We start from the raw sequence: 24449 nt of genomic DNA on the forward strand, positions 1-24449 counted from the left end.
AAACCTAATCTCAAACATAAACTTAATAATAAACCTGATAATAAATCTAGTACTTATGCTAAACCGAATAATAATCCTTAATTGTAATCTTAATCCCAAAGGTTTCCCTCTACTAATATCAGTGCTGATATTAGTAAAGGGATTTTAAACTAAAACACAGTGGTATATTTTCAGTATTGCAGTCTCCCATCTCTTACATTGAAGACATTATTCCCAATGCAATGCGATCTGTGCTGGGCAACTAAAAATGCCCAGCACTGATCAGAATGGCATTTGGGCATAGAGGGTGATCCTCCAGGGTTTGTTCAGACCCTGGGGGTCTCCCAAGCACCAGATCACTTGAGAGAATGACTGTAGCTGAGCTTGATCGCTCAGCTGCAGTGTTCTTTGTGGATTTAAATGGCTACATGCAATGCTAACTTTCAGCACTGCATGCGGCTCATCAAAAAGTCTGGGGCCACTAAAAATGGCCCCAACTGACAGAGGGGACACCCAGGTTTCTAATGATACCTGGGTTTCCTAGTGTGATCAGGGATTTAACCCTGCTCACACTACATTGCTGTCTATGGGGATTTAAATCCCCATTAAAAAAGCTGCTTGCCGACCTCACTTTGAGCTCTGCATGCAGCTCATCAAAAAACCTGGGGCCACTAAAAATGGCCCCAGCTGACAGAGGGGACACCCAGGTTTCTAATGATACCTGGGTTTCCTAGTGTGAGCAGGGATTTAACCCTGCTCACACTGCATTGTGCTCTATGGGGATTTAAATCCCCATTTAAACAGCTGCATGCCGATCTCACTTTGAGCTCTGCATGCAGCTCAGCTGTCAGTCTGTGGACATTAAAAATGACCCCAACTGACAGAGGGGAGACCCAGGTTTCTAATGATACCTGGGTTTCCTGGTGTGAGCAGGGATTTAACCCTGCTTACACCACAATCTAGATATAGGCATTTAAATGCCTATTTAAGCAGATACATGCCGCGCTGACTTCCAGCACTGCATGTAACTCATCAAAAAGGCTGGGGTCACTAAAAATGTCCCCAGCTGATAGAGGGGAGCCCCAGGTTTCCATTGATACCTGGAACTCCCTTGTGTTAGCAGGGATTTAACCCTGATCACACCAAATTGTAATAGTGGGGATTTAAATCCCCATTTAAATGCTTGTTTGCAGCGCTCTTTGAGCTCTGCAAACAGAGCAGTCAGTCAGTCTGGGGACACTAATTCTGGCCCCAGGTGAGAGAGGGGAGCCCCAGGAATCAAATGATACCTGGGGCTCATAGTTACCAGCAAGGTAATAGACCCTGCTGGAAAAATACTGCATGACGGAAATGTTCCGTCATGCGTCCTTAAGGGTAGGACCAGCATGACGGAAAATTTGCGTCATGCGTCCTTAAGGGGTTAACAGGGCATGATAGTCCACTCATAAAATGTTTAGACAGCCATCCTTGCTTTTAGTTGATTTCAAACAATTTATGAAAAAGATCACACTTGAATAGTTAATAATCCCCAGAGGAACCATATTCAGATCTATTTCTATAATTCAAAGAAACAGTCTATTAGGAACTACATAAAACATACAGTTGGGGGGCGGAGCCTGACTGGCAAGCTGGCTGGACGTGCTCTATAGGAGCTCCTGCCACAAGAGCCAAAAATCTGCCAATTACACAATCCTCCTACAAAGGAGCCCATGACATGGGGGTCACCTACTGGAACCCGGTGAGACCAAACCCGACGACCGTGAAGATCGGACACCAAAACGGCAGCATGGGGCCTACCTTGGGAGGTGGCGAGGGAAGACGGCCGCTTCCCCGCCAAGTGCAAACAGCCGCAAGCGACAATGAAACACTTCCCCCCCCCCCCCCCCTATGGACCGGTGAGGGAGATCCCGGTCCCCGCCCGGAGGAGAAGCGCTGACTCCATGACCCACGACCAAGCCTGCGACTCTACCAAACAAGGTGGGAGTTGGGGCATCCAAAATGGCGGACAACGCTGACTCACTTACACGAGGCTCCACACAGTTAACAGAGACTCTAAAGCGAATCGACGCACTTTTTAAAGGCTTTCTGGAGGAAAATTGGTGAGCGACAAGCCGCTACAAGCGACCCGGCTCAGAAACTAACGCTGGCAGTGCCTCCTCAAGCTTACCTCAAACAGGCTCCACGCCTAGACAAGCGTGCCAGAAAATGGCATCGCGGCAGGCGCCGCCTCCCGCCAACGAGAAAACCACCGCAAACGAGCCAGACTGCAACAACTGTGTTACGGGAGAAACAGACAGCCACCCTCAAGCCTCAACACAAACCGGGACACGTAAAGGACCGGCAGGCCTGCCCAGGCGGTGTCCGACCAGCGTGGGCAATTGCACAACGGGCAGCCAATAGCAGATCATACCCAGATTACCCATCAGCATTCCAGCACCAACCCGAACAAACAAGCCCGACAACTGGGCCCTTACACTCGAGAAGAGGGATGGTGGACACACTATTCAGACAACCGAGCCATTGTCCCAGGTATACAGACAAGGCTTCCAGGAAGGGCATAGGCTAAGGCAGACTGGACTGTTGCAGAGCGCTGCCCACAGCCGGCGACCCTGCTTGTCAGGCAGAGACTCTCTCTCCCATTGACCGGACACTACAAAAGCTCACCCGCTCACAGGCACTGGAGAATCCTATTAAACCCGGCAAGCAGCAACCAACATATTACTCACTACTATATTATAGTCTTGCATTTATTGTATGTATTTTATTTGACTGAAGTGAATCATCCCCAGCCTAAATTGTTAGCATAGAGCCTTTATTTAATTTAAATACCCCTGTTATGCTGTGGATCAGAGATCCTGCATTACTCTTGAGCCTCTATCTTAAATAACACTGTCTTTACCTGGCATAGATTCCCTACGACACTGTAAACCACTTACTAGATTAACCCCTTCAGGACGGAGTCAATAGTGCACGTTCTGATCAAAACAAAACGTAAACAAAAACTGGAATTTACGCTATATGTCTGTTCACCCGTAGTTCCCCTCTTTCATATTACATGCACCCACACTTATTATATATCATTTTGTTCAGGAGAAACAGGGCTTTAATTTATCATTAACTATTCATATATGGAACATAATTCATTATGAATAAAATTTAAAAAAAAAATTGAGAAAATAAGATTTTTTTTTAAATTTGTATTTCCGTCTGACATTTTAGCTGTGAATGTCATAATACTGTTAGGTTTTACTGCACAAAAATGCACATATTTGTAATCAGCGATGTCTCACGAGTACAACAGTATCCCCCATTAACAGGTTTTATGGTGTTTTGGAAAGTTACAGGGTCAAATATAGAACGTTCCATTTTCAAATAGAAATTTGCCAGATTGGTAATGTTACCTTTGAGACGGTGTGGTAGCCCAGCAATGAGAATTACCCCCATAATGGCATACCATTTGAAAAAGTAGACAACCAAAGGTATTGAAAGTGGGGTGTGTTTAGTCTTTTTTAGTAGCCACTTAGTCACAAACACTGGCCAAAGTTAGCGTTCATATTTGTTTTTGTGTTAAAAAAGCAAAACAAGAATATTTGGCCAGTGTTTGTGACTAAGTGGCTACTAAGAAAGACTGGACATACCCCACTTGCAATACCTTGGGTTGTCTACTTTTGCAAATGGTATGCCATCATGGGGGTAATTCTCATTCCTGGGCTACCATACGCTCTCAAAGGCAACATAACCAATCTGGCAAATTTCAATGTCAAAAAAATGAAATACAAGCCTTATATGTGACTGTCTAACTTTCCAAAACACCATGAAACCTGTACATGGGGGGTACTGTTATTCTCGGGAGACTTCACTAAACACAAATATTAGTGTTTTAAAACAGTAAAACATATTACAACAATAATATAGTCCATAAAAGTGCAGTTCGTTTGTAAAAAAATGCAAAAAACGTCACTTTTACTTAAAATATCATCGTTGTAATACAATTTACCAATTTGAAACACGAATATTTGAGTTCAGCGAAGTCTCCCGAGTAAAACAGTACCCCCCATGTACAGGTTTTATGTTGTCTTGGAGAGTTACAGGGTCAAATATAGTGCTTGCGAATTAAATTCTCAGCACTTTCTCCCTGTGTTGACAGGTATGTCAATCAAATTTTAATTAATCAAATCACCTAATTATGTTAAAAGATTACTTAAATATACACGTAGAATTTTAATATATATGCATTTATAGGTATTTAAATTCTACGTGTATACTAATGTAATCTTTTATGTAATTATATGTATTTATCTATATATCTATATATATATATATATATTTGCGGTTATTTGCATTTTATATATAGATAGATATATATAGAATGTCATTCTAAGTGTATTTTGTTACCAATATATATATATTAATAACAAAATACAGTTAGAATGAAATTACATATGTATATATAATTTATATTAAATTTTGTTTCAATATTTTATTTATTAATTGTATTATTTTATTTATTTATTATTGTAATTATACGTATTTATATATATAATATATGTGTATATATCTATTATGTACTTATATTAGTATTAAAATACACTATGTATGACGTTAAATATATATAATATACATATATATTATATATATAATATATATACATATATTATATATATATATATAAAAATGCATTTAATTTATTTTATAACCTGTCTAATATTTTTTTTTTTTACACCTCCTACCAGCAGGGGGACTGTCTAATATTTTAGACATTCCCCCTGCTGGCAGATCCACAGCCAGCTATAGGGGCCATGTGATCGCTCTTTGAGAGCGATCACATGGCCCCTGGGGGCCTGATTTGCCGTGGGAGGGCTGCCTGGGCTGTGAGGCAGTCCTCCCGAAGCGGAGCGCCAGTAAGGTGAGTATACCGGGCGCTCCAGGGGCTTCAGCCGTTACGGCGTGCTATGCCGTCACAACGGCTTTAAAGCCCACTTAATCCGTGACGGCATAGTACGTCGTAACGGCGTTAAGGTGTTAAAGCCACAGGGGACCTCAGGTGTTCTCATTAGTGACAGTACTAAGTTCAGGCTTGTCCCCCAGACCCGAGCAATATTAACTCCCCAGATGCCATTGCAAAAAGCGTTAACTGTTACTGTACTTTAGCTTCAATATGCTGTTTATTAAGCCTGCATAAATAATTCATAATGTGCAACATATATCCTACCATTATAGCTGTCGTTACTAGTGATGCAATATCTTGGACATACATACTTCAGCGCTACTAGTCAAGACAAATGCACGTTCACTCTAGCATGCTAAACGCTACTATTTTTATGTTTAACTACCTGTATTCCTCATGTCATATATATATTAAAAAATGTGCTGTCTACACTGCAAACTGTTATGAAAATGTGTGCAGAAGCTGTCGTGGCTCTGCACATGAAAAATAAAGAATAAAAAAAAAAAAACATACAGTTGTAATAACTGTATTAACATTTCTTTAAAGGGACATTCTGGATCCCTAACGCACTTTAGCTTGCTAATATGCTCTATGTGTAAAGACTGTGTCTCCTTCTTTCATTTTACAAAAAAGTGCAGATTTAAATAGATATTGGCACTTTTATATATTAACCTTATTACACAGACAACCTGTCCTGTTACTTACTAGTGTTTAGCTTAGTGGAGCTAAACTGAAGAGGCAGCAATTACCCAGAACACCATCTTTGCAAAAGACTTCTTATAAAGTCTGATTGGACAGCCAGTTAAAGTCTTGGCTGGGAAAGAATGAGAGGGCTTATGAAAGCAGCAGCAGACAAGAGAATTGCAGCTTTTGCAAGAGGTTTCAGATATACACCCAATTAAAAAAGAAAGTGATTTTTTTTTTTGCAGTTAAGTTTCCCTTTAATCCAAACTAATTAAGTAATAAGTGACAAATAAAAAAATAAATAAAATATGGGTAACTCTTCACTTTATTTTTTTGTTAATATTTTGTTAATGGATATCTTATCCATTTGAGTCTAATACTTTGTTGCAATCACCCTCTATTATTACCCATTCCAGTTTGATCTGATCTATAATGTTTCTTATAAACTTAATGTTAATATTATTTGGAGCGTAGACGTTCACAATTCTATATATCTGATTTATTGAATTTACATATAATTATTTTACATATTGCTTGTAAGTCGATTACTTGATATATCAGTTGGCCATCTTTTGGTTTAAAAACAGCTACACCTCTTTGTCTGCTAATGAGGCACAGAGATTCATAAAAAATCTACCTGATATGAACCTTAATATGTCTGATTTTAACCAATGGGTTTCCTGTAAGAAGGTTATTTGTATACATTCTTTTAAAAATGCAAAAAGGGGGGGGGGGGGGGCGGGGCCGGGGCCTGGCTGCTGGCTGAACAGGATGCAGGGTGAGGGAGCTCCTCAACCCTACAGCCTTTTCTGAACAAAAAAGGGCAATCAGCCCCACAAAATCACTCAGCAAGAACATACCTCGAATCACAAGCATGCAGGCAACAAACGGGCGTGAATGCCAGATGGCGGTTCATGCCCGTGGAGAAGAGGGCACCTTGCGGCCTACCAATAGGTACCGGGCGGGAGGCGCGGCCGGCCTCCTGTCCACAAATCGACTCGCATGTATCCCGCTGGGACACATGCTGAGGTCCTCCCAGGCTATTATGAGCTACCCACACGACAACCAGGATGCCACGCAAGGGCGCCCAAGATGGCGGATGCGGCTACAACCCAAATAACGTCGCAGCATCAGGCCGACCTCTCCGACCCACTCGGCCACTTTGAAGCGCGACTGGAGGCAGCCTTTAAAAAATTCTGGGCCAACCTAATGAAGCGGATGAATAGAGTGCCCCCAGCAACGTCGCCACAGGTGAGAACGCAGGCACTCAGCGAAAAGAGGCGCAAGAGACCCCCAAAAGGCAACCCGACCACATTAAAGGCACACCACGCTACCTTATGCCCTCTCAGGCCTAGAGCCAACCGGGGAGCACCCCCAAAGCACAAACCACATTTGCGGAAGGGAGCAATACGCCAAGCTCAACGTGGAACAGATTTCTGCAATCTCCCGGCTGGGAAGAATTTGGACTCAAGGAGGACCCAAGTTCGTGGCACCGTAGTGCAGGCTCTGAAACAGACCTGGGGCAAGGGGAGTACCTCGCTCACGATAAACAGCACGGCTCACCACAGTGGACTATACACGTCTGGGAGACAGATGCCTAGCCAGGGCATCGGCTAACTCTATGAATCCGGAGCTGGCTGCAGGCCAAGATAAGTAACCGGACAGGGACTCTGATCTAGGACTGTGGACCCAGCGGCATAAAAAGCATGCAATTCTGTTTAATTTTGCGTTGCAAAATATTTGTTGCTTTACTTAATGCTATTTAGATGAATAATCACCTTAGTTAAGATGTCGTTACTAGTGATGCCATATGTAACTATTTAGATGAATAATCACCTTAGTTAAGATGATATATTCTGCTTCAGACCTTAAGCATCATATGGGCAGAAGGCTTCAGACTAAGCGATGACCCCTCTTACCATAAGCAATAGGATTAAACAAGCTCAAAATGTCTAATGTTCAGAATATGCACCAGGTTAAAACCATAAACGAGCATAACTGTATAAGGCTTAGCATGTATAAAGAGCATATACGCCTAATGATTAGCATGTGCAGCGATTGTAAACGTATACTATTCAAAATGCTATTACTTTACTTAACCTACTCTTACAGAATATTGTTCGGACCTAACGTGTGTACACACCTTGTGCCCCAGCATAGCACATCGTTTAACCTTACTCGTACACCCAGTAGACATACTCTCAACTGTCTGCACAGCGTTACTCAGTATAATGTCACCTAAGCTTGTTTCTTACCATGTTCACACTCAATTACCTTTAATTATAAAATTTGTGCTAGCTATCTCATGTACCTCTCTGTTCAACTGTTTATAATGCGTTGGAGGACTGCCTTTGGGGTACCTCACAACCGACTGTTCAAAGCTTATGCACTACAAAAATAAAGAATTAAAAAAAAAAAATGCAAAAAGGCAAGATCTCTTGAAACGTGAGATTAGACATTGAACATTCAAGGATATGACTTTAACCATTTACTATATATGTAGATATCTTTTTTCCTCCCTCTTTATTCCCCTAAATCTATTTTTCTTTTAATCTTTCAAGAATCTCACCTTTCTGGGAGTTTCTTTTACAATAGGTATTTTACTTTTATATTATGCTTACAGAAAAAAATCACATACATCATATTTAAACACTTATAACAGTCTACCAATAGTAGTGAACACAACTCTAATACCAAAATTGTTGGGGAATCATGGACCATTTTCCAGTTGTTGTAGCCACTGGGTCATTTAAATCTTTATACATCTATTATGAAGACTAATACTGCTGAGTTTATTACTTCATCTCAAATCTGTTTTCTGTCTCTCCCCTCCCTCCTCTCCTCTATCCCTACTTTCTGCAAAGAAGAGAGGTTTAACGAGAAAGGAGAGAGAAAGAAAAGAACAAATACATTTTTATTTTATTTTTTAGGTATAATTTCGTATATTTGTGTATATAAAGACAATGCCTTATTTGTCAACCTTTAAATATTTTTTTTGTATTTCTTAATGTTATCTTTTTCCCTTCTCCTTTCTATTATTGTATCTACCATCTTGTCAATCTTTTTTCTAAATTTCTCTTTTCATTGTTAAATTCAGGTTTAGAAAATCTGTATTATTTTTTTGTTTTTTTCCCCTCTATTTTAATCACGTGAAATAAAATATCAAATCCACTGTTCTCTGTACATGGTCTATATCTATATTATATTTGTGCTATAAAATCGTGATATTACAAACTACTATATCTATATTATCTTTACTTCCTTTAGTCTGCATTTATATTTTACCTTCTCTGCTTTACCCCTTCCACTGGTCAGTTATATTTAACAATTATCTGTTTCTTAAATAGCTGTATATAAAAAAAAAATTAAAAAAAATGTGAGAGCCAATTTAGGGCAGCTTATACAGAGTCTACGGATTTTCTTTTGTCTTCAAATGTTATCTGTAGTGTGTTATAGAAGACCCATTTGTACTTTATGTTAGGTTTCCTTAAAATGGATTTAACAATATAGTAGGATTTTCTTCTCTTTCTTGTGTGGTAAGATATATCTTGGAGTATTTTAACGTTGTAATATTCCCTTCTTGTCTTGAATTTCTTGTGAAGCTAAGGTTCCTTTCTCTCATTAAAAAAGAAATTCAGCATACAATTATGTCTCTTGGGGGGCGGGGCCGGGCCGAGCTAGCTCCGGCAATGGGCCGCAATAATATAAAGAAATAATGCTTTAAAAGCCCACCTGGACCCGAGACAGACATGGGCATTGAGTGAGAGGTGGAACGGGAGCACACCGCATGAGCCTCAGCTGGATCACGACCGAGTTATCCGCATGACTTGCAGGATGAGCCCACGGGGCCTACGCACATGTGGCGACGACCTGAGGCGAGAGATAGCACAGCAGAGGGAGATAGGGGGACCCGGCCCCGCTACCCCCCCCTCGGGCCGGAGGGGGAGATCACGGCCCACAAGTCGAATCTCTGGAGCCTGGAGGCGAAGGGCCCATATAATGAGGAATCCTTCCTCATGAAGTGCCAAGATGGCCAAGAGGGAGTTACGCGGGGTCGCCTAGGCCTTCGGTGTGGCGGATCCCACGGATGGACCCCTCCAGGCGGCAGAATGGTCGGCACGGAGCCGGCCCTTACCCCAGGATTTGGTGGTGGTCCAGGGAAGGATGCCCCCAACTTTGTGAGTCCTGTGTCGTTGGGGTGAGCTGGACCCCCGGTGGACTGGTGGCCGGGGAGGCGAGCGCCGGCGACATGCATGAGACCGAAGAAGGGTGAGGCACCATGGGGCTGGAGCTCCGACGGGGTACTGCAGGAGTTGGGGAGATGCAGAGGACAAGGGGCCGAGGACTTTTCAGGGGTGGGAGTCTGCCGGACTGCCAACATCCCTGAATGCCCACAGCACCGCAGTGTTCCCGGTTGCACGGCCGGAGCAGGCCTGGAGGGGAAAAGAGGGGGACGGATGCACCAGAGGTGCTAGAGAGACCTTGCAATGACCGACTGACTTGACACATAGGAGCACCCTTGGCATGAGCGTACCAGAGGCCACGGTAGGGAGCAGCCTGCACAGTTACACCTTATCTTGCCAGGCACTGCTATGCCACCTCCAGCGGAGAGACTTAATTATTATTATTTACTTTGTCTGAGCACTGTCCCAAGCAAAGAATAAATAAAACAACGAAGGACAGATAAGGATAAAGGGACTGTTTCATGATAATTCGTTTGAGAAACCGTTCTTTATGCAATTTTAGTTTTTCCTTGCTTTGATTATTTGATACTCGTTGGTCCTTATTAAGTTAGCTTAAAATGCTAAAGGAATTCATAGTTTATGCTATAATACCCATAGGGGTCAATGATTGATGTTGTTTATAGCTGCGTATATAATAGCTGCCAGCTACGTGACAAGCTGTGGAGTAGCTTCTTTCTATATACCTGATTACCAGATAGCTTTATTATATATTAAGCCAGGCTATTACAATGCGTTCTACATGTTTGTAGCTTTAACTGTACTGCTTATGTACTACCTGACCATGCACTGACTTATTTAAAACTGCATGATCTGCTTGCATCAGGCCTCCGATAGATCGGGAAGCCTTAATATCTGAGATTAAGTTATCAGGCCGTTATACATCGCAATATATCTTTCATCGCATTACATATATGACTGCATATATAATGAACATGCTCGCCTCATATAATTAGCATCATGAGCATTACCAACACGGTTCTTAAACGACAGACTGCTGATGGGACTATTATCAGAATAGCCTTGAACCAGTTATAGACACAGGCACGCTGACGGCTGTAAATACATTAAGCTTTTAAGTCCCGCGCAGCGGAAAATCAGATTCTTATATTTACATGCCAAACCAGTGGCATGCACGGCTACCGGATTATACTTAGGCCACATTTAACATTAGAGAATACATACAATTATAGGACGCAACCAGGTGCAGACGTTAATGTTACCGCAGTTGACAAACTAACAGTCTTTCATTGCCTTTTTTACTACATTAGCTCGCTACGACATGCTTTTGTGTGTGATGCTTAATTTTGAAAAGCCTATGTATACTTAATATATGTGAATATGTGCATACATTGACCTATACGCCTCTGCGCAGGCAACCGCATGTTAGTCAGATGAAACCATAATGTGTTTGTCTCATGTTAACTATAACTTTCAAACGCACGCTTCAACGTAGGCGACTAACCGTATTAACTGTACTACACTTGAAACACGTTGATACGGTGAAAACAATAAAAACATTTAAAACAATTATGTCTCTTGGCATATCTTTTACTATTTCCTTTGTTTTTTCTATCCTTTGGAACCTCTCGAAGAATTTTGTTTCTTTATAGAATCTGAGACCCAATTCCTTGATGTAATCTTCTAGGAATCCCTATAGTTTGTCTTGTGTGACTTCCTTTGGGACATTTCTTATATGTAGACTGCATCATCAGGATTTATCTTCTAGATATTAATTTGATTTTGATGCGGTTTTTCCTTTTCTTAGATCTCCAAGTTCTCCATTTTATTTCTTCTTTCGTTTCCAGTGGTTTTTTTTTTTTTTTTTTTTAAACCTTTGTTGAAATGTAACCTTTATTTGAACAAATAATCTAAGCAGGATTTAATAGGTCAGGTGTAACTGATTGTTGTTCTATATCCCACGATTTTTGTAAAATGGGTATAGTGTCTTCTAATGTTTTATCTTGAAGATCACTTTGCATTACCTCATTTTTATTTTTTCTGCTATTTTTTAATAGCTTGAGGTGAGAAAAAGTTACTGGATACTCTCCTTTCCTGTTGATTTTGTGTGTGTGGGGGGGGGGGGGGGGGGAGGAAGGGGAGGGTTCCTTTCTCTTTTTTTGTCTGGCTCCTCTGATCTGTTTCTTTAGTTCCAATATTGGTTTCTTTAAATTACCTTCCCCTTCTCTTACCCCCCCGCCGCCTTTTTTTTCCTCTTTCTCTTTCCGTTTCTTTTTATCTTGTATACAAGTTTAATCTTTTTGCCAATGTCTGTTACTTTATGCAGAGATTTATTTTTGTTTGCTTTTTAATATATTTTTATCTCCATCATATTTTTCCCCAAATATACCGTATATACCCGTGTATAAGTAGAGGAGTTTTAGTTGTACATTTTCATGAATTCCCGGTGGGCCGCGCAGTACTCTGATTCTTCCATCCTACAGAGTTCCTCTTTATACGAGGGAAGAATCAGAGTAGTCCCTGGGGTCAGCTTCAGTAACATCGCGGCCGCAAGTACATTACGTGCAGCCGGGTGGCCGGTTCGGTGGCACACTGATGGGGCTGGCCGCATTCCATAGTTTCCTTGCGGTCAGTGGCCGCTACTCCTGTAATGCATCATGGTTGTGCCGCCAGGTCGGGTGGCCGCCTAGCCAGTCTAGCGGCACACTCACCAATACCGACAGCCATGCAGCTGTCCGATACCACATGAGGAATGAGGGAGGGGGCAGAGCTGACTTTCATGCTCCCTCGCGGTTCCCACAATTCCCAACACAGCCACATCATACAGTAATCACTACTCTATGATTTGGCTGTGCTGGAAATTGTGGGAGCATGATAGTCAGCTCTGCCCCCTCCCTCAGTCCTCCTGTGGTATCGACAGACTGTCAGACAAGGTCAATCTCAGGGGGTGGTGAAGGGGAGAAATAAACACAAGGGGAAGGGGGGGAGAGAGAGAGGGGGCAAGAGAGAGAAAGAGACATAGGGGCAAGAGAGACAAAAGAGAGGGGGAGAAAGAGGCAGAGGGAAAGAGAGACACAGGGGGAGAAAGAGGGAGAATAGAGACACAGGGGAGGGGGAGAGGGAGAGGGAGAGATGTGTGGGAGAGAGAGACAGAGAAAGGTAAAAACCTGACAAAATTATAAGAATCACAGAATTTTAAAGCCCCAAGTTGTTGGTCAAAAAACTGCACTCGACTTATACACGCGTATATATTGTACCTTTTGTAATACTTTATGGGAGCGCCTGAGTTTAACGGGTTTCCCCTTCATGCTGCTTTAAAGATTCTCTCCTGTCCACACAGCACCCCCAGGATCTTCTATCTTGTTGCCAGGGCTCTTTACAAGCATCGGCGTTCTATTACCTGGATCTTCAAGTTCTGTGCAGCAGGGTTTGCCTGCCTTTTGGCGCAGGTCTCAGCTTTCTCCTTGTGGATTGTGAGCGTTTGATTCACCGCGTCTCATCTCCCTTTAGGCATCAGTTTCACGAGGCGGACCACTCTGTAGTGTTTTGGTGTTGCTCTCAGCGTGGGACCGTAGCATACAGACCTACGTCATCATACCTGCTCATAAATCCTAACTTAGCAGCCTTACTTAACATCAAGCAGGACATTTATACAGTTCAAGCTACTACATAAAGGAGGGACATACAAGTAAAAACTGTGTGGGGAAGACACAGTGGGAACCACACAGAGCGATGGGCATGTAGCCAACCATGGTTCAAGGATGTTTGAAATGGCGTGCCGGTCCTATTTTTCTAAATTGAGGTGTGTATGTTTCCATATTCATCTTGTGTTATTTATGGGTGCTGCTGTTGCTTTGCAGTTTTGTATTTGAGTGCATGTGGGCTGTTATATTGTGTAGTTTGTGGTATTGTGTATGATACTTATGAATGTGGACTGTACAGGGGGCTTCTTGTAGAATTGTGTATGGGTTATATGTCACATTGTGTGTATGGTGGTGTATGTGCATGTATGGGGCTGCTTGTGGTATTGCGTGAGAGATGCAGCTTTTTTTAAATGTTATCAAAGAGTCACCACCCGTGGCCAGTGATTTCTTATTGTAAACTCCCCTGCCTGATACCCATGCTTTCCCATCCATTGTATTTTCAAAGGCCCACATCCCACACGCCTTTTCAGCATCTGTGGAGAGCAGTAGGAGGCCCTCGTCGTTCCTCTGGGAAATTTCTAGTGACTGGGCAGCAATGGCTGCTTAGTTACTGGTTTTAAACAGTTTGCAGATATCCCCTTACCTGCCACATGGCAGGTAAGGGCATAGGGAGATTTAAAATTTCCATTATAGTAATATGGTGGTCTTACAGCCCCATTGGCTTTTTATTTAATTTTTTATTTTAATGTGGCCACATAACCAAGGGTTATTTAACTGCCTTTTAAGTTTGTTTTTTCAAATAAGATTTTATTTATCAGACATGCAAATATTTTGAACAACATTTGTGGACTAGCAGATCTGCATCAGCAACTGTTTATAGGTCTCGAAGGACCAACATTATCAGCCTGTCCGGACACGCGCAGGTCCATAGTTAGCAAGTTAAAATCATCTGGTATATTATAGTACTATGTAAAACCCAATGTCCCCCTTCTATGTTTCAGGTGTGGGATTGTACTGGTCAGTGGTGAGTGTAAATATTTCAAGCGTGTCGCCCTATTCCCTGTCCCTGCGTGAGTCCCTCCTGAGTTGGTATGGACACGTTGTCATGTCCCCCTTGCACCTGCCTGAGAGGGAGTTGAGGTTCATTTCATGGTCATCAGTAATACCCTCTCAGGGGAGGTGTCAACAGCTTGAGGGACGGAAAGACAGAGGTCAGAGTGTGTGAAGAGCATTGTATCTTTCATTACGTTAGGGCAACTCTCGAGTTCTCGTTCGGCGGACCAGGACCCCTCTTTGCGGCAGCCCCCTTTCCTGTTCCCCCCCATGTTAACTGCTCTCATTGTGTCTCATATGTCAGTAGCTTTTGAAAGTCAGTGTCATAAGCAGTTGTCAGCCAGTGTGTCCAGGTAAAATAAAATTGAAAGCGGTCTTGTGTGGAGTAAATCAGTTCTTCCAGTTTCCTCAAGTCCTCCATCTTGTCAAACTAGACCGTGACGGGCGGTATGAGGTCTTGTTTCCAGGGTAAGGGGATGACTTGTTTGGCTGTATGACTTCGGGCATTCCCACCATATGTGGAAGACCGAACCAGTGGTCGCATGGCAGCGCCAGCAATTCCCATCCAGTGACAGGTTTATTTTCTGGAGGGCCTGCGGGGTTCGATACCACATAGATAATATTTTAAATGCAGTTTCTTGGGTCTTACTTGCTAAGGCGCAATGCTGTACTAGATCACATATCTTCCCCCCACTGTTGTAGTGTGAAAGACTCCCCAATTGCTATTTCCCATTTCCCCATGTATGCTGGTGCTGGGAGATTTAAGTTTTGTTGTAGGAGGGGATAGTGGATGGAGATCGCGTGAGGTTGCGGGTCTGGGTCCACACACATTCGTTCAAATGGGGTTAAAGCTCTGAACAAATTTGGTTGTTGAGGTATTTGGTGTATGAGCGGTCTCAGTTGTTCATATTTCAGGCTATGTAGGAACGTGCCTGGGGTACCTTGTAAGAGGTCGGGGAGGTGTCTGAGTGTGTTGTCTATCGTCATGTGCCTAATCTGAACCTGTTTGAAAGCAAAGAAGCAAGCGAATGCTCTGTCAAGTCAAGGCAGTTAATGACTGGGCCTGTTCTACTCCCTTCCATAATTTATCTATCCCGTCTTTAGCCCACTCCAGTATTCTCTGCATGTGGGAGACGCGGTAGTATAGTAGGAAATCAGGACAGCCAGTCCACCCTTTGCCTTTGATCTGGAGAGTGTCTGGTAGCTTATTCTGGGTCTGCGAGGACTCCAAATGTAATCTAACGTCTGGATTCTGCCTCACCACATGGAGGAATGGTTTGAGAGCAAGGACAAAGTGCAGCGTCAATAGTGGACAACCCTGTCTAGTACCACGCCGTATTTGGAAAGTTTCCATGTAGGCGCCATTAATGCACACTCTGGCCGTGGGGTTATCATATATAGCGCTGTAATTCAATGATGCATGTTCGGTCCCATTACGATGGCTTGCAGGGTCTGCATAAGGAAGCCCCAATCTACTCTATCAAACGCCTTTTCAGCATCTGTGGAGAGCAGTAGGAGGCCCTCGTCGTTCCTCTGGGAGTGATGAATCAATGCTAGGGCCCGTGTCGTGTTATCTCTGCTTCTTAGTAGGGTACAAAGCCCACCTGATCCTCCTGTACTAGGATAGGCATTCTGGTTGCTAGTATCTTTGCAAACAGCTTGAAGTCATTGTTTAGGAGTGATCTGGGTCTGTAATTAGCGCACTGCTCAAGGTCCTTGCCCTCTTTGGGGATAAGGGTGAGGTTTGGGTGGGCAGTCTCTGTCTCTATGTGAGCGAGTTATAGGCTTTTTAGGAAGTGCGGGTACAGGACGCCTGTGAATTGCTTATAGTAGTGCAGCGTGAGTCCGTCTGGGCCCAGGCTTTTATCCGTGTTTGTGGATTTAACCACCTCAGCCAATTCTTCTATAGTCAGAGGTGTTTCTAGGGCTTCTATTGCTTCCCCTGTTAATTTCGAGTGGCAGTTAGTTTCCAGGTATTCTCGCACAGACGAGGCGGCTCTCGGGAGTATAGGCTCTCATAGTACGAGCACGCTATTGTAGCGATCTTGTCTGGCAGCCGTTGGGTCAAGCCTTGATGATCTCTACATAAGATCTGTTCTTCTTATTAATGAGTCGAGCCAGCAATCTAACGCTTTTGTCACGGTTAACATAAAAGTATGCTTTCGAGCGTTGAAGTTGTCATTGATAGCGGCCACGCAGGAGGGTAGCTAGCTTGTCTCGCAATGCGGCTAGTTTCTGGAAGCTGGTCAGAGTTTGGTCAGCTTTAGGAGTCGTCTCTATTATGTGAATGTTGTTGATAAGATCGTTAATTTCCTTTTCCCTGGTCCTCTTCAAAGCAGCCCCTTTGGCTATAAAAAAAACCTCTGATCACGCATTTATGCGTCTCCCAGACCATTGGAGCTGACATATCAGCGGTCTCATTGTGTGTGAAGTAATGGGTGAGTGTCTTGTTGGCGTCCTGTAGGACAAGTGGGTTAGATAGAAATGTTTCATTGAGTCTCCAGTTTACAGTGCGAGGTCGGCAGAGGGGTGACTAAGATAATGGTCAGTGGGGCATGTCTATGTGTTGTACTAGGTGAAGTTAGTAGTGTGGAATAAAAAAAAAAGTAGTCCAGTCTGGAGTATCTGACATGTGGGATGGAATAATTAGTGTAGTCCCTGCCTTCGGGGTGTAGAGCCCTCCAGCAGTCAGACAGTTGGTGGGAATGGAGAAGGTTTTTGAGCAGCTGTAAAACATGGTCTGGGATAGTGGAGGTCCCCACGGAAATCAACCTTAGGGTTTAAAGTGATGTTAAAGTCTCCATCCCACCCCGAGAACTAGAAGGCCCTCTATGAATGGTACTAGTGTGCGGAGTGTAGCCTTTAGAAACTTGCCTTGGGAGGAATTAGGAGCATAAATGTTGGCCAGGGTATACATCTGACATAAGATTGTCCCCTTAATAAATATGTATCTGCCTATGAGGGTGTCTTTGTGTTGGAATGGGATCGATTTATTTATGAGGATTGCGGTTCCTTTCGATTTACTTTCCAAGTTATTACCATAATAGCCCTGTGGATATAAGGGATTGGTCAGTTTCGGGGCACTAGCCCGCAGAAAATGTGATTCCTGGATGTAAACTATATGGGCTTTGTGGGACTTAAAGTCTCTTAGAGCCAGATACCTTTTCTCAGGGTATTGAGGCCTCTTGCATTAATGGACAAGAGTTTTAGGTCAGTAGTCCGAGAGTGGGACCTGGGGGGGTGACTGCATATTCCAATCTGTTGGGCCGCCGCTAGGGCCACCAATAGGTCCCAAGACACCCGTCAAACCCAGAGGGCGAGAGAATTAGCGGTAGGCAGCCTACCCAGTACAATCTACGTATAGATAGTTAAAGGGCACCTGAAACACGTGGGAATTAAATGTATTCAATATGTTACAGAGATAGTCTGGTCCCAGACTAAAATAATTCTCAATATGTCGGCAGAAGTGATGGAACAAGGTCAGGGTCCAGACGCAGACCAGCAGGGCCTGAGAGACCTACCTGCTCTATTTAGATAGAAAGAATGTAGCGGGATTATAGAAGGCAAGGTTTGGAGGGGGTCAAGATACTGGTCAAGGAGTGAGTTAAGAGTGTATTCAAGTTTACTAAGCTCTCACTGTGTGTGTGCTCCACGGCCACAGTGTATGGAGTAAAGCGTAGAGGTGAGCTATCCCCTATGTTGAGGTGAAGGTGGTGGGGGTAAGACTATGGGTAGGGGCACCACTGAGCCCAAGTGCAGCAAAGACCATAAACAGTATAGAGAGGGCTCATCCACACGCCCAGCCCCCCGCCTGGGAGGGGCAAGTCTCCCACAACCAGCGGGCGATGCTGATATAGTAAAGAGTCCACAAGCCGGTGCGTGTAGAGGAGGAAGAAGAGGAGGAAGAAGAGGAGGAAGAAGAGGAAGAAGAGGAAGAAGAAGAGGAAGAAGAGGAAGAAGAGGAGGAAGAAGAGGAGGGAGAAGAGGGAGAAGAGGACACAGAGACACTACGGACACAGAGACACTACGGACACAGAGACACTACGGACACAGAGACACTACGGACACAGAGACACTACGGACACAGAGACACTACGGACACAGAGACACTACGGACACAGAGACACTACGGACACAGAGACACTACGGACACAGAGACACTACGGACACAGAGACACTACGGACACAGAGACACCAGGGACACTGGGAGACATGGGGCACTGAGATGCTAGGGACACTGGCTGGGAGATACTGTGATACATAGGGGACACTGGAGACTTGATAAAGACCTGGGTACTGGTCGAAACTTTGCGGTGTCCAATAAACCTGCTTAAACAGTGAGTGCCTGAGATTTTTTTATTTTGTACTAGGAGACACTGGGAGACATGGGAACACTGGGAGACTATGGGACTTTGGGAGACTAGGAAACACTGAGACACTAGGGACATTGAGAGACATGGGGATACTGAGATGCTAGAGACACTGGCTGGGAGACATGGGGACACTGGGAGTGCCCCATGTCTCCCAGGTGTCAAAGTCGCCCAGTGTCCCCATGTCTCTCGGTGTCCTCTAGTGTTTCAGTGTCCCCATGTCGCCCAGTGTCCCCTAGTGTTTGTATCCCCATGTCTCCCAGTGTCCCAATGTCACTAGGACACTAAGGGACATTTAGAGACATTGGGACACTGTGAGGCATGGGGACACAGACACTGGGAGAGACATGGGGACACTGAGATACATAGGGACTCTGGGAGACATAAGGGTACTGTGTCGCTAGTGTCTCAGGGTCCCAAGTTCCCCAGTGTCTCTATGTCTCCCAATGTCTCAGCGTCCCCAAGTCTCTCACCGTCCCCATGTCTTGCAGGCTCGGAGCTGCTGTCTGCACTCTCCGTGCAGAGCTGCTCCCCCGCGGATCAGTGAGTAGAGAGAGGCAGGGAGTGAGATGCTGTAACTTCTTATCTTAACTTATCTTATCTTAGCTTAACTTCTACACATAGACAGCGACCCCTACTGGCCAGCGCTTGTATTGCAGAATAATCTCTGTTTATACTGAGACAGACATTTGTATTGCCGGTATTACTGCAATACCGGCACCGGCTAGGCAGTTTTAAATACCTGAGGAATACTTCTGAGAAATACCTGGCAACCCCAAGAGTTTTTTTTAAATCAATGGGCCTATTCCATGGGCCTGGAGCTGCAGCTCCATCAGCCCCTATGTTAATCCGGCCCAGACTAGAACCGCTGGCTTCTCAGATTAGAGATAACAGGATTAAAGGGTTCAGAACAAATTCTGGCGAATTGAAACTGAACCTTTATGCAGATGATGTGATAATGACCTTGGAAGATCCCAAAAATTATTTGGAGGAAACGGTTAGGGTCATAGAACAATTCACTGAGGTGTCCGTTTATAAACTAAATTTTAACTAAACAGCTTTAATAAACAATGTTTCGGTTCAAACTAAAGAGCTATTGGAAAATAAATATAGATTTGTTTGGTCATCAAGTATGAAATATTTGGGTATAATGATATCTTCGGATCGAAATAAGAAATTGTAGATCATATGTCCTCCCCAGATGGCTATATCTCTTTCATATGGTACCACTTTCTGTCATCAATAGCTGGCTATCTACGATTCAGGCTGCATTTAGGAATTTTGTATGGCGTAGTAAAAAAAAATTGAGGTTAATATTAGATTGTCTTAAATTGAGACCCGCCCAAGGGGGTCTGTCTATGCCAGATATTTATGAATTTCATAACAAAAGCATGCTGATGCATACATGTATGACACAAAAGGAATCATCAAGAGAAGAAAACTGGTACAAGGTGGAAAAAGACCTAACACAACAGAAAGACTTAGTGTATGGATTTTGGACAACAAGATCATCAAAACCTCAATAGTGGGATGGTGTTTAATTATGAGGCACATTTTAACTAATTGGCAGAAATTTAGGAAGAAAACAAAATTAAATAACAAAGTTCTAATAAATACTTCTCAGGGAATTTTCACGAATAATATAAAAGATTAATTTGAGCCAACGGCATAGTAGTTGGCTAAGGACAATAAACAATCTAATGGATAAACATATTAAAACTTTGACAGAATTTTCTGAAAAAGCACAAGATCTTAAAGGAGAAATTTTTACTCATTTATGAATAAAGGATACATTAGGAAACATCTATGCCTAGAACCCAAATAAATAATTACCCACAACACAATTAGACCCCTTTACCCTCCCCTCCCTCCCCCCCTCCCCCCCACCCCGGTTCCCCTCTCCTCTTCCTTAACCACTTTTCTACTCTATAACTATAAGCACACATAGTGGGATGGGATGGTACTAAACACATGGGCCCACAGACCATCACCAAGGAATTTTGTACATTCTACTCCGTGTTATATAACCTGCACACAGACCAGACTGTTCACACACCAACAGATCAGGAGGTCATAACCTTCTTCCGGCCCCTTAAACTACCTCAGATTGACTAGAGGCAGAAGGAGACCTTTCTACATCCCATCACTACAGAAGAAATAAGACACTATCAAAAGGCAAATTCCCTGGAGCTGATGGGCTCTCTAATTCGTACTACAAAAACTTTGCCAAAACACTTGCACCCCACTTGCTAGAGGTGTACAATAGAGCGACCAGACAAATCCTCGGAAATATGTAAGAACTACCGCTCCATTTCACTTCTGAATACGGATGCGAAGATTTATGCTAAGATCCTAGCGAACAGGCTGAGTACAATATTACAGAGCCTAGTTCATGATGACAGACTGGCTTTGTTCTGGGAAGGTCATAACCTTCTTCCAGCCCCTTAAACTACCTCAGATTGACTAGAGGCAGAAGGAGACCTTTCTACATCCCATCACTACAGAAGAAATAAGACACTATCATAAGGCAAATTCCCTGGAGCTGATGGGCTCTCTAATTCGTACTACAAAAACTTTGCCAAAACACTTGCACCCCACTTGCTAGAGGTGTACAATAGAGCGACCAGACAAATCCTCGGAAATATGTAAGAACTACCGCTCCATTTCACTTCTGAATACGGATGCGAAGATTTATGCTAAGATCCTAGCGAACAGGCTGAGTACAATATTACAGAGCCTAGTTCATGATGACAGACTGGCTTTGTTCTGGGAAGGCAGGTTGTTGACAACACCCGCAAACTGTCCCTACTTCTCACGTAGTTGAGGAGGTCTGACCGAATCGGTCTCCTATAAGCACTAGATTCAGAAAAAGCATTTGACCGTCTCGGTTGGACCTTCCTGAGACAAGTTCTGATCAAAAACGTGCCCCCCCCCAAACAATGTGGCAAATCTTTGCTCTATATGCTTCCCCTTCAGCGCAAGTTCTTCAAGGAGACTTCCTATCAACACCGTTCCAAATTACTAATGGTACAAGACAGGGCTGTCCTCTTTCCCCGCTCCTCTATGTCCTGGCGTTAGAGCCTTTACTGCACCTCAATTCATGGAATTCAGATGGGAGAGTGGGAGAGTCCCAAATAAAATTAGCACCTGTGCAAATTATATCTTAATCTATGTTACTCACCCAGCAAAAACACTACTGGCTTTATTATCCCTGATTAAAGATTATGGTATGGTTTCTTGCTATACACTTAATGCCAGCAAATGCCAGGCCCTGCTTATAGGGCTCTCAGCCACTTTGCTGGTTTCACTTCACACATGATATCCTTTTGACTGGAGAACAGATAACAGAAATCACACATCAAATACAGGAAATCACAATCTATAGGAGCACTAAACAAGGATCTAACAAGAAACCACAATAGGGATAAGAATAGGGGCCAAAGCAAGCCTTAAATAGGTTTACCTGTGTTCTGATTGGTCACGTCATCACTGTGATATATATATATATATATACACACACATCCACACACACACATATTTTTATACACACACACGTAAAAAAATCTAGGTTGAAATAAAATTAAAAGTTGCAGAGTGACTTATTTTCCCTTCATGTAGCTTAGAGTTAACTCTTTTACAGCTGAAGAAGGGTTTCACATCCCAGGGATAAGAAACTAGCCTACTAATCCTATGCCCCAATAAAGGATGTAGAAACCCAGTGATGCTGCAGTGGTGCCATCCTTACCTTGCTGCCTCATTCACTCACAAATGTTGCACATCTCAAAGAGGTTAAAACACTAAATATAACCAAATATTTCCACCATTCTGTGTGATAAATGCATGTTACCGGTCTCATGGTTTGCAAGGTATGTTCTTCATTAAGATTACCTGTCTCTACTGAAGTGAATTTAGGAACTAGTACAATCTCAGTGATGATTATACCAGTTACTATGACATAGTCATAGTGACAATCAGGGTCCTCACCTCTCCAGTCAGCAGGTAAATGATCTCCAGAGTTAGATTCAAGATCCTCTCCGACATCTCATTTTTATCTTTGTTCATCATCATGGTATCTTTCACTTGTTTGTAGTGGAGCCTCCAGTAGGTAGTGATTATGATTTGTAGTTTTCCAACATGAAAGCATCAATCTAAAATTGTGAAACACAATTCTTACTTCAATTATAATAATTTGTAATATTTGCATTGACTGTGACATTGCCACTAGGGATCTGGTGGCTGGCGGAGAGGGGGTGGGAGCTAAAAGTGAGTTTTACATATCTGAACCTGTCCCTTGTTACCCATCTTTTTTCCAGCAGCAAATTTAGAGAACAGCATTGAGGTCTATGGAGGATCCTGCAAGATCATCCATAGGTAAAGCCAATTACTGGTGAAGGCGCGGGGGATATAGATATACATATTATATATATATATTTTTTAAAATGGTGTCCAGTAACGGCTCTAGATTCCTACCTTTCACTTACCACATCACCACCATCACTACACCTATTCTCACTAAAAGGCTCTGTACTCACTACCACGACTTTCATGAAATACATCCGATCAATGTTAACCATACTAGGTTTTAACCCTTCGCACTACTCAGGTCACTCCTTCCGCGTAGGGGCGGCCTCCACAGCTTCCAGCGCTAACATACCGGTACATATCATTAAATCACTGGGGTGGTGGAAGTCATCTGCCTATACAACTTACATACAAAAACCTACACAAGAATTAAGAAATGCTTTTAAAGACATGTCTGGATAATTGTATATATTTGTTGACTGTATTAAATCTTTGGTTATTCAATTTTTGCCCTCTTTATTTACAGGCCTACCATATCGTCGGTATCGGCACATCACAACCGACTTTGCTCTTTTATTCTATCCTACGTTCTTACTTGAACCCTACTCCATATACGGCTATTTGCCCCTTACACAAATATATATATACACTGATAGAGATAGAGATAGAGATATATACACACTGCTCAAAAAAAATAAAGGGAACACACAAATAACACATCCTAGATCTGAATGAATTAAATATTCTTCTGAAATACTTTGTTCTGTACATAGTTGAATGTGCTGACAACAAAATCACACAAAAATAAAAAAATGGAAATCAAATTTTTCAACCCATGGAGGTCTGGATTTGGAGTCACACTCAAAATTAAAATGGAAAAACACACTATAGGCTGATCCAACTTTGATCTAATGTCCTTAAAACAAGTCAAAATGAGGCTCAGTAGTGTGTGTGGCCTCCACGTGCCTGTATGACCTCCCTACAACGCCTGTGCATGCTCCTGATGAGGTGGTGGATGGTCTCCTGAGGGATCTCCTCCCAGACCTGGACTAAAGCATCTGCCAACTCTTGGACAGTCTGTGGTGCAACGTGACGTTGGTGGATGGAGCGAGACATGATGTCCCAGATGTGCTCAATTGGATTCAGGTCTGGGGAACGGGCAGGCCAGTCCATAGCATCAATGCCTTCGTCTTGCAGGAACTGCTGACACACTCCAGCCACATGAGGTCTAGCATTGTCATGCATTAGGAGGAACCCAGGGCCAACC

The 24449-nt window shown here is 43.1% G+C and overlaps 1 protein-coding gene across 4 annotated transcripts in view; it reads right to left on the bottom strand.

Annotated features, from left to right (window-relative positions):
* LOC134575561 (oocyte zinc finger protein XlCOF7.1-like) overlaps positions 1-24449 on the bottom strand; it is a 147196-nt gene that overhangs the window by 96179 nt on the left and 26568 nt on the right. For 2 of the 4 annotated variants that reach the window (XM_063434861.1, XM_063434858.1), the window contains exon 2: positions 22865-23028. The exons of 1 other annotated variant lie outside the window; for it this stretch is intronic. In XM_063434861.1, the coding sequence (XP_063290931.1) occupies positions 22865-22948 (84 nt within the window). In that variant the 5' untranslated portion in view covers positions 22949-23028. Of the gene's footprint in view, positions 1-13070; positions 13412-22864; positions 23029-24449 lie in introns of those variants that run through there. One more of the 4 variants, XM_063434860.1, reaches the window with a different exon arrangement.

Source organism: Pelobates fuscus, chromosome 10, assembly GCF_036172605.1.
Source record: "Pelobates fuscus isolate aPelFus1 chromosome 10, aPelFus1.pri, whole genome shotgun sequence".
NCBI classification, from domain to species: domain Eukaryota; kingdom Metazoa; phylum Chordata; class Amphibia; order Anura; family Pelobatidae; genus Pelobates; species Pelobates fuscus.